The sequence below is a fragment of the Ovis canadensis genome, chromosome 4 (assembly GCF_042477335.2).
Source record: "Ovis canadensis isolate MfBH-ARS-UI-01 breed Bighorn chromosome 4, ARS-UI_OviCan_v2, whole genome shotgun sequence".
NCBI lineage: Eukaryota > Metazoa > Chordata > Mammalia > Artiodactyla > Bovidae > Ovis > Ovis canadensis.
Genome location: NC_091248.1, coordinates 126,208,272 through 126,223,014, shown reverse-complemented (window position 1 = coordinate 126,223,014; position 14,743 = coordinate 126,208,272). Strand labels below are relative to the sequence as shown.

The window sequence follows — 14,743 nt, the reverse complement described above, 5'->3', positions numbered from 1 at the left end:
GGCCTGGTGTGCTGCGATTCATGGGGTCGCAGAGTCGGACACGACTGAGCGACTGAACTGAACTGAACTGAAGTGTTCAGAAACCAGTATAGAGATGAGAGTGGTTTCTGAGAACACAGAGGTGTCTAACCCAGATCACAGCTAGCCGTCAGGACTCTGCCTTCACTGGGGTCTACTAGAGGGGACCCCAGTAGACCCAAACTAAAGGGCTTTAGACAGTAAGTCTATACAAATTAAAGTCTTTTATCAATGCCCTGGTGGACACTTGCTTTTGAAATACTTTTTCCAGCTGTATTAGCACAAGTCAAAGTTTTAAACTTCAGTCTCAAGATAGTGTCTTTTCTTCTGAGGCTGACCTCAGAAAGCAGGATATATAATAACCCCATGCTTGATATTTTCATTGTGTTTCGAACTATTCTTTCCTTGAATTAACCTCAGATCTCAAAATGCAACTGTCTCTGCTGGGTGGCAGGTGGAACGGTCATCAAAGAGAACCCTGGGAAACAAATGACCTTCGTTCATGAGCGCTTCCTGATGTTCCCCACAAAGAGGCTCCTCCTCGGTGCTGGCTCACATGTTATCCAGATAACCTGAGAAACTTCTGCACAAGCCACGTGTACTGTCAGAGCCTTCTTCTCATTCATGGCCACAAAGTATGAAATGAGACTTAACTGGCTCCAGGAGTCTGGGGGGTGATTTGTTGCATATCACAAATGAGAGAGTGGAAAGGAAAAGGAAGGTGTGTCTAGTCGCAGGGCTTCCACATACAGGTGGGGCAAGCTGCTGGTTACTGGAGACTTCTGCATTATACAGAAGGGACGACAGCAGATCGGGAAGCAGTTCAAGGGAAAGAACTGGAATTCTTTTACGGTTAACTCAGGTAATTCGTTGAGAGAAAGGAAAACTGAAAAAAGCACTGAATCGGAGGTAAACACGCCTGAATTTCAGACCTGATGATGCTGTTCTCTGTATGGAAGTGAAAGTATTAGTCTCTCAGTCATGTCCAACTCTTTGTGACCCCATGGACTGTAGCCCACGAGGCTCCCCCTTCCATGGAATTCTCCAGGTAAGAATACTGGAGTGGGGTGCCGTTCCCTTCTTCGGGGGATCTTCCTGACCCAGGGATCGAACCTGAGGCTCCCACACTGTGGGCAGATTCTTTACCATCTGAGCCACCAACTTCTCTGTATACTCTTGAGCAAAGTGCTGTAAACACTGGGACCTGGGGTTCATGGTCCTGACAGCATATTCAGACTCTTTGGGGATGGGAGGCAGGCGTCAGGGGGTCCAAAAAGCTCCCCAGAGGACGCTAACATGCAGCCACTGCTGCAGTCACTCATTAGGTGTTTACTGAGGGATGAACATACTTTCTGAGTCACACTTTTATTTAATCTTTAAAATGTGGTCAGTAATGTCCACTCAGACCACACAGATCTACTATCAGGATGAAACAAAATCATGAACTGAAAGCATGTCAGCCAAGTTATTTACAAACGAATCATTTCTGGCTTTATCCTTTCCTTTTCCCCAAAACTTAAAATTCTCAACTAAACTTTGGAAAACAACTTTCAGCCATTTCTCACAGGGAAATTTCACAATTAATCTCATTCTCTATGTTTAAAATAATTGAACCCCACGATCATATGAATTTTTATGTACATTTATGTTTTAGCATAGAATTAACCTTTTTTAAAAAAAGCCTTTTGGGACTGTTCCCAGGCAGAAAGAAACTCAACAGCACAGTCAAGGATCTGCCTGGATTTTAGACACTTCTGAATACAGACTTGTGCAGAGCGTGAGGAATCAACTGAAGATCTCCAATGGTCAAACAACTGACATTGGGTCAAAAACCTCATCTGGCACAATATTTCTGCAACTTCAAAAACCAGAGGCAGGACACAGGCCCTGAACTGCCAGCAAAGGTGGAATCAGCACTTCTCCTAATAGGTGGGGTCTGGCAGGGAGTCTTTTGGGGGAGGAGTCACACCCAGGCATCCTGATGGAAGTTTTTCCGGATGACAAGTCAGAAAAGGAAGTGCTACCGGATTAATCTGGAAGGCTGAGCTCCCTCGAATGGCCCCAAGGGATATACAAGGATGTTTGGCAATGTGGTGTAGTAGGAAGAGCTCGCACCGGGGCCTTGAGAGAGGCAACAGCAGAAACAGACATCAGGGGATAACCCTGGGCTCAGACAGACTTCCCTTTCACGGGCTTCTCACAACACTGCAGCGGCATAAGAGCAAGACAGAAGCGAACCCTGTGACTTGCTGGAGGGGTTCTGCCATCCACAGAGGAGTTGCTATAGCAACACGCATCACCTGTGACCCCAGCCCTCCCTAGTCCCATGTGACGGAGGTGAAAGTGGAGAGCCCTGGAAGGCAGGGAGCAGGGATGAGCCTCTAAGGACGGTGCCAGGTGGGGTGGGGATGACAGCTTGGACAGAGTACTGGACAGAACCCCAACCTCCTTGGGCTTCACAAATCTATTGTCAGGGACGACGGGAAAGAGGACAACACTGGGATTAAAGAGAAGCCCACAGGAAGGAGGAATCAAGGAGCTGGGAAGTTGCCCTAGAGGTGGGGGTTGGCGCCCCTCTGGATTTTTCTATGGTGGTGTTGGACAGTCCTAGTTAGAAGCGAGGAGAAGCCTCAGTGAAGGCAGCCCCTGACACGGTTGGGCACGAGGGACAGCGAGCAGAGGGTGTCGGGGGCTGAAAGGGGATCAACCCGCCGCACTTCACTTCGGCCACTCAGGTGACCTTTCCCTACATCAGCTCCTCACCTGCCCCATTGCAATAGGAACACACACCTGCCGACCTGCTCTTGCAGTGATGTCTGGAGGCTTTGCACTTAAGCAGACCTCTAAAGACTGCCCAGGTCCCTTAGACGAGAGTCTAGTCAACAATATTCATGCCGAGACACTGCATCTGGCACATGCGGTGTGGGAGGCCAGAGTCGTAGAGCTTAGATTTGCTAACTTTGGTTCATGTTCCTCTGAAGGAGGATGTTACACACAAGCCAAAAAGGATAATAAAGAAATATCCAAATGACATCAAGAGCAGCAAATACAAATGTAAAGAAGTCAGGATAAAAGCAAGTGGCAAAAGAAAACAGAAAAATGATAGAACTAATAAATCCAGAGTTGGTCATTTGGGGAAAAAAGAATCTGTCAGATAATCTGAGAAAAAAGGGAAAAATCTGAACTTACAATATAAAAATACATGTATAGAAATTTTCTAAGGAGAGAATGGAAATTACTATGAAATGTATTCTGTTCAACTCTGAGGAAGTGAATTGGAAAACTTGGATTATGTGCATGAATTTCTAGAAAAATGTAAAGAACAGAAATTATAGTAGATGAGGAAGAGGCTCTAATTAGACCAATGATCATAAAAGAAGTTGAGAGAGTTGCCAAGGAGCTCTGCTCACACACACACGAGAAAACAGTCAGCTCCAGCGGTTTTACGGCTGAAGCTCACTCAACTTACAAAGTACAGGTGGGAAGGGCTCCAGGGCTGTTTCGGGGCTGTTTCTGTCTTTGCGATACACAGAGTGTGGTCCAAGAACCAGCAGCATCAGCATCACCTGGGAGGTTGTGACAGCGGCAGCATCTCAGGTCCCACCTCTGACCTGCTGAATCTGCATTCGTTCATCTCCCCAGGTAGTGTAAGCACGTTCAAGTTTGGAGGGGGGATTCTTGGAGCTACTCCGCTGGTTCGAGAGTGATGGAGAAAGTCCCTCCATGGCCAGGACTGAGTATCCCAGAGTCTGAAGTCAAGGTGTGGGCAGACCTGAATTCCTGCCTGGAAGCCCTGGGGGAAAATGTGCTTCCAAGCTCACTCTTGATGTTGCTAGAATGCGACCTTTGAGGTTGGGGGACTGAGGTCCCAGGGTCCTTCCTGGTCTGACTGGGATTGCTCTCCTGGGGGCCTCCCATATTCCTTGCTGGGTGGCCCCTTCGACTTTCTTTTTATGAAGTTGGCCTAAGTATAAAAACCCAACTTGCACTTCCCCAAAGTAAAAAGATGCTACAATCCCATCTTATCCAAGAATTACTTTTGTGAAAAAACAAAGCTAGACTTCCTTGGTGGTCCAGTGGCTAAGACTCCCTGTTCCCAGTGCAGGGGACATGGGTTCTATCCCCGGTCTGGGAAGATCACACGTGCTGCAGAGCAACTGAGCCTCTGAGCCACAACTGCTGCAGCCCTTGTGCTCTAGGGGCCATGAGCCACAACTATTGCAGCCTGGACGCCCTAGAGCCCGTGCTCCATAACTGCATGAGAAGCCACTGTAATGAGAAGCCTGTGCACCGCAATGAAAAGTGGCCCTTGCTTGCCGCCAACTAGAGAAAACCTGTGCAAAGCAACAAAGACCCAGAGTATCCAAAAATAATAGCTTAAAAAAAAAGAAAAAAAATGTTTTAGTAAAATGACTTTAGTTATACCTTGAGAGAACGCTTTCCATGACTAAAGGTGGTTAATGCTAGGAATAAAAGCATGGCTCATTGTTTTGAAATCTATCAACAGAAGAAAAAGAGCATGGTTATTCCTAAAAGACACTAACGTGGCATTAGATACTATTTAACACCTAGCCCCAGTGAGACACTTATCAAAACAGGAATCCTCAAGGTATCATCTACATATAAAAATCCTAAAGGTATGCGCATATAAGATGTGTCTGTACTTGGGCAGAAAACTAAGACAGCCCACTCAGGTTCTTGGTCCTACTGGGCACATACCTTTTCCCAATTGTATTCAATTAAACACTCGTTAGGTTTGCAGTGAAAAGAGTTTGATGATATAACCAGGTGCTAAATTAGCTGTCTTTTTTTCAAATAACTTTTGGATTTTGCACTTTGCCAAAACAGAGGAACTAGTTAGAAATTAACTTATCAGGAAGTATTTTAAGGCTGTCTTCATACGAATTTTGTATAATGTAAGAGGAAGACACATGTTAAGTGGAAAGACATTCTGTTGCTGAACAGGAAAACGTTATTTGTGTAGGTGTCAATTACTCTGCAATTAACTTATACACAAAATTCAACCCCCATAAAATCTCTAGGTAATGCCAATAAAATGATTGGAACACTAAAATTACTTGGGAAAAGCAATGTTCAAGGACAGGAACATTCTGAAAAAAAGAGAGTAAAAGGGAAATTAGCTCTATGAGAAATTAAATGCTATTATAAAAGCTCAATCATGACCACAGCTTGCTACTATCTCAGGAAGAATCAGATTAGTGCAACAAATCAGAGAGGCCAGAAGCAGACTTAAATATAAAGGGCAATTTTGAATATGATAAAGATCAGGGAAAATTGGTTGATGACGCTCCAACCAATAGTGCTGGAACTACTGACTGGCCAGAGGATGAGCAGAGAAAAATAAGGCTGGGTTCCTATCTTATTCTTACCACCCAGATAAATTTCAAATGCAGTAAGTATGTATAGTTTATGGATGAAATATAGAATTATTAGAAAAAAAGGAATAATTTAAAAGATATTTCTAAATGGAGAAGGTATTATATAAAACCCAGGAAACACTTCATCTTTCATCAGATAAAATTTAGAGGTTTCTTTTTTTTTTTTTTACATGGAGGGAAAAACTCATACATTAAAAAAGTAGATACCAAACTGGGAAATCACTGAAACACGTAGTAAAATGTCAATTTACCTAATACATAAAAATTCTTATGAGTCAATAAATGACCAACAGACCAAAGGGAAACAATATGAATATACAAATAATTCTTTGGTCAAGGAATATCAACAGGCAGTTCAGGGAAAAGATACTTAATCTCACTCATGATTAATGAAACCCAAATTAAGACAACAAAATCACTTTTCGAACACAGTATAGCAAGATTTAGAAGATTATGACGTACTGTGTTGATGAGGGTGTAGGGAAAAAGACACTCATATCTTCTCGAATTGGAGGTATTATGTCACTGGAGGGTGATTCGTAATACAATCAAAATTAAAAGTACATCCCTTGACTCAACAAAATAATATGTATAAAGCTATTCATATGGAAATAAAAGATGGGAACTTAAATAACCATTAGATCAAAAAAATCTGTTAACTAATATTTTACTTGACAAGCTATATAAATGTGCTTGGCGCTTTACAGAAAAGCAGAATTTGGATCATTTGCAGGAAACACACACATCAGAAGAGATGATAATTGTTTTCTGGACCTGAATAAATGTCTGTGTCAGTCACTGAAGAGAACAAAAGACACAAACGATAATAAGCAATTAGGTATCAGAGATTAAACAAATTAATCATGCAATCTTAGCATCAGGAGGAAAAAAGGGATCTGCTTAGAAATAATTAAGATATAAACATAAGAGCTGGAAAGATTATTTTAAGCGCTTGCAGGTGGTAAAGAAAACCACTACCAGCTTATAATTATGACGGAAACTGAATAGATACATGCAGTTTTTAAATGTTCATCCTAATTCTTTCACATGTGAATACATAAAAATATTTTATCTTCAGATGGCAAAAAATAATTTGGAACATAGGTAAGAAACCACGTCACTAAAAACCATAGCAAGAGAGAAAGGGGTGTCTTTAGAAATCAAACGCTCTATTTTCAGTGGTAGAGTGTCTGATGTGGCAAGTGGACACCTTTGTTCTTAGTTCACGGTACCTGGGCAGCCTGTGTATTCCAGATCTATCTGAGGCATGTGGTTGTTCCATTGAATGATGCTAGGTACCATGTTCCAACCAGTTCCCAATTTATCTGGTTGAAGAGCCACACTGCTAAGAGAGCTGGTTTTTCCAACTGCTCTGTGAACCTGTGTGACTCGATGGGACAGGTTTGGGTCTGGATTCCTGAATTCCTGACAGTTCTCAGAGGACTATTTTCTACTCAGTGCTTCTGCCCACTCCCGTCTCAGAGGGGCTGTGAGAATTCCTGGTCCACAGCAGGAATCAGCATCAGACGCAGATTAGCTTTAGGCGGGGAGCCAGAAACTCAAGGTTCCAGTAACTCCTTATAATAATCTTTATACTAGACACTTTATGCTGAATGAAGCTCCAATACTTTGGCCACCTGATGTGAACAACTGACTCACTAGAAGACCCTGATGCGGGGAAAGACTGAGGGCAGGAGAAGTGGGTGGCAGAGGATGAAATGGTTGGAAGGCATCACCGACACAATGGACATGAATTTGAGCAAACTCCAGGAGACAGTGGAGGACAGAGGAGCCTGGCACGCTGCAGCCCATGGGGTTGCAGAGTTGGACATGACTTAGCGACTGAACGACAGCAACATATGGAAGATTCCTGGGGAAATGAAATGACATCTTAAAGGGCCTTGCCAGGCTTAATATTATTTAAATAAAATCCTATGATGTGGCCTTTGGTCTATGTATTCTGTATTCAATATCATGAATGTGATTGAAAAAAAAAAACAACCCTAAGACTTAATATCAATGCCTCATAAAACAGCTGGTATACAGTTTGGAGCTGTTCCTTAGTGCAGACATTTGTGGCATCAGATTATTTTTTCTGTTTGTTTTGTTTTTATATTTTACAGACGTGCATTGCCATCTGTAGTCATCTTACTGCTGGTAACTTCTTGCCATTCCAAGGAAATAAGCTTTCCTGAATCTGCTGCTACTGCTGCTGCTAAGTCATTTCAGTCGTGTCCGACTCTGGGTGACCCCATAGACGGGAGCCCACCAGGCTCCTCTGTCCCTGGGATTCTCCAGGCAAGAATCTGACAGAAAAAACAGAGCCCACGGTTCTGACAGCTGAGTCACAGCTACTGTCTGGGGTTCTGCAGCCTGTAAGTGAACCAGAACTCAGGGTCCGGGGTTGCGTTTTCTGCCTTGTAACTGAAAGGACCAGAATGCTGTGGTTTAGAAACAGGCTGTACCTATTATCCAAAGGCGGAAAAAATTAGGCAGAAAAAGAACTGACTGGTCGTTTCTAATAGAATGGAATTGGTTTAAGAAATCAACATAATTTTACCATTTCCCCCTATAAAAAAATGCAGTCTCACAGCTCCAGGCCTTGTGTTTACGATCACCCTGACATTCCACCCAGCGCTTGCCAAACTCCATGCACACGGGAATCATGTTTTTCGTCATATACATGTAAAACCTAATTATTATTTACTTATTCTCATTAAATTGACCTGATTTCTTATTTAAACAAATGCAGTGATAAACCTTTATAACCCTACTGAGTACTTATACAGCCAGTCAAGGCTCTAAACAGAAGCCTGCTCTTTATTAAAGGGTGAATAGTGTGGGTGAGAGAGCTGTTAAAGGCATACCAGAACCAAACAGAGACTCTCTCTTTAACAAAATTAGAAGGACTGAAAACGAGATGAAAAGGAAATAACTTTATATTATGCCACGTGATGATATACCCACTTTCTTCCCATAATGATCTGGTGAGCGCCTATGAAGGCCAACAGGTAGCACTGCTCCAGGAGCCACAGGCTACAATGCAAACAGCATCCTTTGTAGTTGTGCAGTGCACAGCCTGACCAACCGTGCATGTTCCTCACTTTAAAAATCAGTGACAGAGCCTACCAGGTGTTAGAGAGGCAATGAGTACCTCAGTAGTGTTCCAGAGAGAACAAGAATCTTATTACATGAAGCCAGCATACCTTGGAATCCATTCTTTGCCTTTATCATTTGATATCATCTAAGATATAAGAAAGAAATACAAGGGAGCAGAAAGAACCTAAGACCAAAGGATAGATGTCTGGAATTCTAGTTTCCAGGTCTCTGCAAAGCAAATACTCCTGTGTGACATGAAGTGAAGGGCCCTTAGTTGTTCACTGGGTTGTTAGTTGCTCAGTCCTATCCAGCAATTTGGGGCCTCATGGACTGTCGCCCACCAGGCTTTGTCCATGGAATTCTCCAGGCAAGAATACTGGAGTGGGTTGCCATTCCTTTTTTCCAGGGGATCTTCCTGACCCAGGGATCGAACCCAAGTCTCCTGCATTGCAGGCAGATTCTTTACCATCTGAGCCACCAGGGAAGCCCCAGTTGGTCATGAAGCTGGTCATAAAGACACAGACACCCTATCTTCACAGAAAGGGGCATGCTTTATTTTAAAATAAATGCTCATACTTCATTTTAAAGCAGCATTTCTCCCCCTGATATCCTTCCAAAGTAAGCTTGCCAACTGATTTAAAAAAACTGAATAATAATTTGGCATCTTCCTCCAATTGAAGCTCCTTCTATAAAGATGCATTTTCATGGGAGGCCTTGCGTCTGACCCCACACTATGGATTTCTTGTTTGTTTGTTCCAAGTGTGTTTTTCCAGTTGCCAGTAAGCAGACTAGTTTTCCTCAAGTATCGGGTAAAAACTCAGTCCCCATGAGCTTTCTTGTTCAATGGTCAGAGGAGCCCAATCTTTGGCAAGCTCACTGCCATAGCCTTTCAGTTTGGGATTTCACCACCGAAGGCTTCATTGTTTTTCATAAACTTGTTTCTGGGTATTCACTGTTCTTTTCTTTTGGTAACCTCACTTTGAAAGGTTTGCCAAGGAGGCCATTACTGAGCCCTCTTATTTAGTGATTGAGTGATTCTCCATCTTGCTACACATTAGAATCACCTGGGGGAGGTTTTACATCTCTGGCCATCTGTATCTTACCCCTAAAGTATCTGATTTAATTGGTCAGGGGTGCAGCCTGGAAATCGGGAGTTTTAAAAGCTCCCCAGGTGATGTGAAAATGCATTTGAGATAGAGGTGAGTGCTTTCGACTTTGTTGTGCACATGAGTCAGGGGAATCCAGCTAAAATGTAGGTGCCGGTTCAGTGGGTCTGGGGAAGGGCCTGGCTCTGCATTTCTAACAGGCTTCCAGGTGATACTCACACCACTGGTGAGGACCACACTTTTCAAGGCACCAGATCACACAGATCTCCTTCCAAATGTCCTCTAGGCAAACCAGGACTAAGGAGCTCGTCCCGTCCGGTACCTGCACAGCTGCAAGTAACACACGATTTACAGCGAGAAACGGCATCTTTGTGTACACACTGTTATTTGTTTCTGAATGTCTGATAGCGAGTCTCCTGAGTCATACAAGAAAGATTATCCAGAAAAGCAAAACCCCGGAATCAGAATTCAGAGTGATGAACTTAGGCTCACAAGAACTAGGCTGCAATTGCTGATGTGGGGACCTACTAAGAACCCCAGAGTTGGTATGAAGATTATTTTAAGCCAAGGATATTTGGGATTGGACAGATGCAGAAAGAAATCTTTTGGGAACTTCCCATATCCGACTACAAATAGAATGAGACCATAAATCTCCTTTTCTGGGAGCTTTAAGTCCCAGGAAGGAGGCCAAGAGCAAAGCTACCCGAAACCACCCTTTCCAGGGGGCGTTTGATGGCCTTGAAAAGGACAAAGACCATTCACGCCGGCATGAACAAACATTATCACAAACTTTATCTCCTGTTTTTCCTTTAGAAGCCCATTTGCTCTTTCTAGAGGTCTCCCCCACCTTCTGTTTCTCTATGAAGACATGTGTAGAGGAAAAGTTTGTCCTCCTAGACACTAAGCCTTAAATAATCTTCCCTTATATCTATTTCTTTCTCTGCCCCCTGTCCAGCCCCTAACCCCCATTCTCTCTTTTTCCCACTTACCTAAAAGAAAAAAAAGTCATCTAAACAAGCCTTCTGTCATATCTCATAAGTGGTTTTCTGTTCTCTTTGTAAAGTTTGTGAGACGGAGACACACATTTCTTTATAAGCATTTACCCATTTTGGAAATTAACCTGGAATTCCAATTATGGAATAAACTATGATGATGAGACTGATATAGCAAATGGTAAACACCAGGTAAGAACTTTCTGCCCAAGTACAAACAGAAAATTTTTGCAAATGGACCTTATGTTATATAGGTCAGGCCACCGTAATACCTGGGTTATAGACTTCCAATTTGAACACTGAAATGTTCCCTATACACATTACTACATCAATCAGAAGAAGGAAAGTGTCATGTATAAAGCATGATTTTTAAAAAAATAAATGAACTTGGGACTTCCCTGGTGGCCCAGTGGCTAAGACTGCATTCCCAATGCAGGGGGCCCGGGTTCGATCCCTGGTCAGGGAACCAGTTCCCACATGCCACAACTAAAGACCCCGTGTGCCACCAAATAAATAAACATGAAAAGCAAACAGCTCAAACTTTGGCTTTTACGACTGGATCTCACAGACCATCCAGCAAATAGTTTGCTAATTAAGGCAAGAATGAATACAAACTCCCATTGGACCAAAGGAGCGTCTAGAAGCTCATTGAAACTGATTTCTTGGCAGCCGACCGAGACCACACACACGCGCTGATGGTCTCAAGCAGTGAGAAGCTGTAACAGCAATAGGAACCTGCCTATTTCACAGCGTAGGCCTTGTCTCCACCCACCCGGGCGTTTGGAAGAATCTGAGAAGTCTCTGTCCCCCGCAGCCCTGAGAAGGCCCTGTCCCACCTCATATCTTCACTGCTTTTCTTCTTTCAGTACCAAGAGTGCTTTCCTTTGTTCAAGCCAGCCCATGAGGAAAAGCCAGCCGCCGTGCCATCCTAGCAATACTCGTAGAAGGGAATTCTTTTTACTCCTGGCACACAGCACCCTCTCCATGGTATTGGAACCCATGTGTGAGGAACAAAGAGGACTGTTTAGTCTGTCTATTTTGACAATGGGGCAATTCTGGCTTCTTTTTGAAGCTTCACAGCGCATAGCAGGCAAATCCTGGCAAGAATTCATGATGACAAGAGGTTCCTGGGAGCTGGTAAATAACTGTGTTTGGGGGTGAAATACGTATAAGCAATCAAACACACGATGTTTCCATGATGCACTGTTACAAATCAGGAGTTAGGGTCGGGGAGGACTAGAGAGCCTTGACTGGATGTTCACACATCATAGCCAGTTGTGTCTAATACAATAATAGCAACCACTCTGTTACTGTTATTGCAGCTAAACTTCTGTCTGGTTTGCTCCATGCCGATGGCTCGCTCTGCCAAGTGTTTTAAATCCATCATCTTGCAAGGAATTCTCTAAGTTAGGTCTTCATTTCAGATGTGGGGAAACTGAGGAATGAGGTTTAGACACCCGCTGGGCAGAGGCAGTGACGGTATCAGACCCCAGACCTCCCGCCCCTGCCTCGCCCCTTTCTGTCTTGGGCATCAGCAAAGTCAGTCAAAGTGAGTCACTTTGGAGACTCATCAGTAGGTCTGGAGGTGTCTCAGAGATCTTGTCCACTTCATACCTTAGGGCAGAGACTTGGAGCGCTTACTCAAGCAGCCTGACCATCTGGGTAGGGCAAGGAGGGGGACCCACGGGCTCCCCATCACTCAGGGTCATGTGGTCACTGAATTTGGATCCAATTAATTTTGCAGCCAACCGCTGCATCTCTTCATTTTACAGCTATGCTTTAAAATGACCAGTATTGTTACCTGCAGAAGTGGTAAAAATCCACTGAGCTTTCTCAGCCTATGTACACCTCTAAAGCCTGGAAGGCTCCAGGGTTGTGTGTATAAATACACTGTTGGGAGAGGAACCTGACAATTTCAGGTAATCTTTTGATATTTGAATGTGGATGGCGGGGCTGCAAGGCAGCTGAATCACAAAGGCAGAAGCAAGGAAGTGATTCGATCAGATCATCAGACAGTCACGTTAAAGACATCCATTTAGGCATCTCATTATTTCACTTAAATGCAGAAGAGTCAATAATACAATATTCCTTCCCTTCAATTTATTTACTTCTGGCCTGGAGTAAGAATACAGTGGTACGTTTTGAGCCCTGGAAGTGCTAAGCACTATGTTCACATGTTTGTCACCAGCAATGTTCTGTTATTAATCCCCATTTTACAGATGAGAAAACTGAGGCTTAAGAAATAAAGCATTCTACCCAAGACAGGGCTTTGGACTTTACCTGAATCCAGGTGGTCCAAGTGCCAGGGGTCGGTGGCAGACGACATGGGTGACAAGGTGAGCGGGGAGGCCCCGCAGTTGGATTCCACCAGCTCGCCCTGGACGTGCACGTGAGCTGAGGCGTTGGTCTGCCTCAGGGCAGCCTTGAGAGGGGCGATTTGGTTGAACTGGACTCTGGAGAGGCAGCCAGTGAATCCCGGGGTGTTGTACTTGTGGATCTCTTGGTCGATCTTCCCTGTTTCTAAAAGACAAAGAGAGAGAAAGTAAAGATCGTGTACACTCACTAGATCAGAGTTGTAGTATACTCTCGGCTTTGAACATTTGCGTCCAAATCTTACTCTTGGCTTTCAGTTTAAGATACTATGTTCTTTCAGATGAAACATTAATGACTTGATAAGGCTTTAGGGCCAAAGACTTCATGTTAAAAGGACCTTCTCTGTCACTGGAGAACGTGGTAAGAAGGCTAAGCTACACCTGCTAAAATAAAATACATTCCTAATTACCTTGGAAGGAGCTGGAGCCACTTGAGATGTTGCTGAAACTAACAACACTCACTTGGCTCTGACTGACTTTTCACCTCTTTTCTGATGCTTCAGTGACTCTCATATATCCTTCCCAGACCTCCTGGTAGATTAAGGTTTCCTTTTGTGCCTCTTATTTTCTTCTTTAGAATTCTTTTTTTAAAAAAAGAGAAAGAAAGAAAAAATGATTCCTACAGGCTATAATCCCGGAGAAGGGAATAGTAACCCTCTCTAGTGTTCCTGCCTGGAGAATCCCATGGACAGAGCTTGGCGAGCTACAGTCCCTGGGGTTGCAAAGAGTCAGTCGGACACGACTGAGCAACTAACACGCACATACAGCCTATAATCAGGATTTCCTCTCTTTAGAATCCAGTCCTCTGGGAATTCTGAGGCTTCCAGAATCCCAGCTAGTGTGGGAAGGGCATTTTGGGAGTCAGGAAAGTTTCCTAATTCAATCACAAACATACAAACTCATTTAAGAATCATCACCTCCCCTAAACCGGTAAGTTTAGCCTTTTCTCCTACACTAATATTCAAACCAGGGGTGAGTCTGGGTGGGGGCATTTCCAAAGTACTGTTTGAATTAATATAAACACACACTGGGACTTCCCTGGCGGGCCAGTAGCTAAGACTCTGACTCCCAATGCAGGGGACTTCGGTTCAACCCCTGGTCAGGGAACTAGATCCCACATGCCACAACTAAAACCTAGTGTAGCCAAAGAAAGAAAGAAAGAAAAATAAGTCACACGGGCTTCCCTGGTGGCTCAGACGGTAAAGAATCTGCCTGCAATGCAGGAGACGCAGGTTTGATACCTGGGTCAGAGAGATCCCCTGGAGATGGGAATAGCAACCCACTCCAGTATTCTTGCCTGGAGAATTCCACGGACAGAGGAGCCTGGCCGGCTACAGTCCATGGGGGCGCAAAGAGTCGGATACAACTGAGCGACTAAGCACTCACACACACACGCATCACACCAGTTAAGCAAAAGCAAGTGTCTTCTTGACCATGGCCCTGGATTCTAGAACCTACCAAGCAGAAGGAGGGTTGAAGGAGTCCTAGACCCTCCTACCCCATGGTTCTTATCAGTGTGGTTCCTGGACCAGCACCATTAGCATCACCTTGGAAGGTATTAGAGCTGCAGGGGGTGGGGCCCAGCCCTGTGCACGTCAGCATGCTCTCCAGGTGATCCTGATATTGCTAAGGTCTGAGAACCACAGCTGAACTATGGGCAATCATGATAAGTCAAAGTGAAGCCACTCAGTCGTGTCCGACTCCTTGCGACCCGTGGACTCTAGCCCACCAAGCTCCTCCATCCATGGGATTCTCCA

The 14,743-nt window shown here is 44.1% G+C and overlaps 1 protein-coding gene across 1 annotated transcript in view; it reads right to left on the bottom strand.

The window, feature by feature from the left end:
• CNTNAP2 (contactin associated protein 2) overlaps positions 1-14,743 on the bottom strand; it is a 2,336,063-nt gene that overhangs the window by 20,640 nt on the left and 2,300,680 nt on the right. The window contains exon 23 of the mRNA XM_069588655.1: positions 12,895-13,134. Coding sequence (XP_069444756.1) covers positions 12,895-13,134 — 240 coding nt within the window. The remainder of the gene's footprint in view (positions 1-12,894; positions 13,135-14,743) is intronic.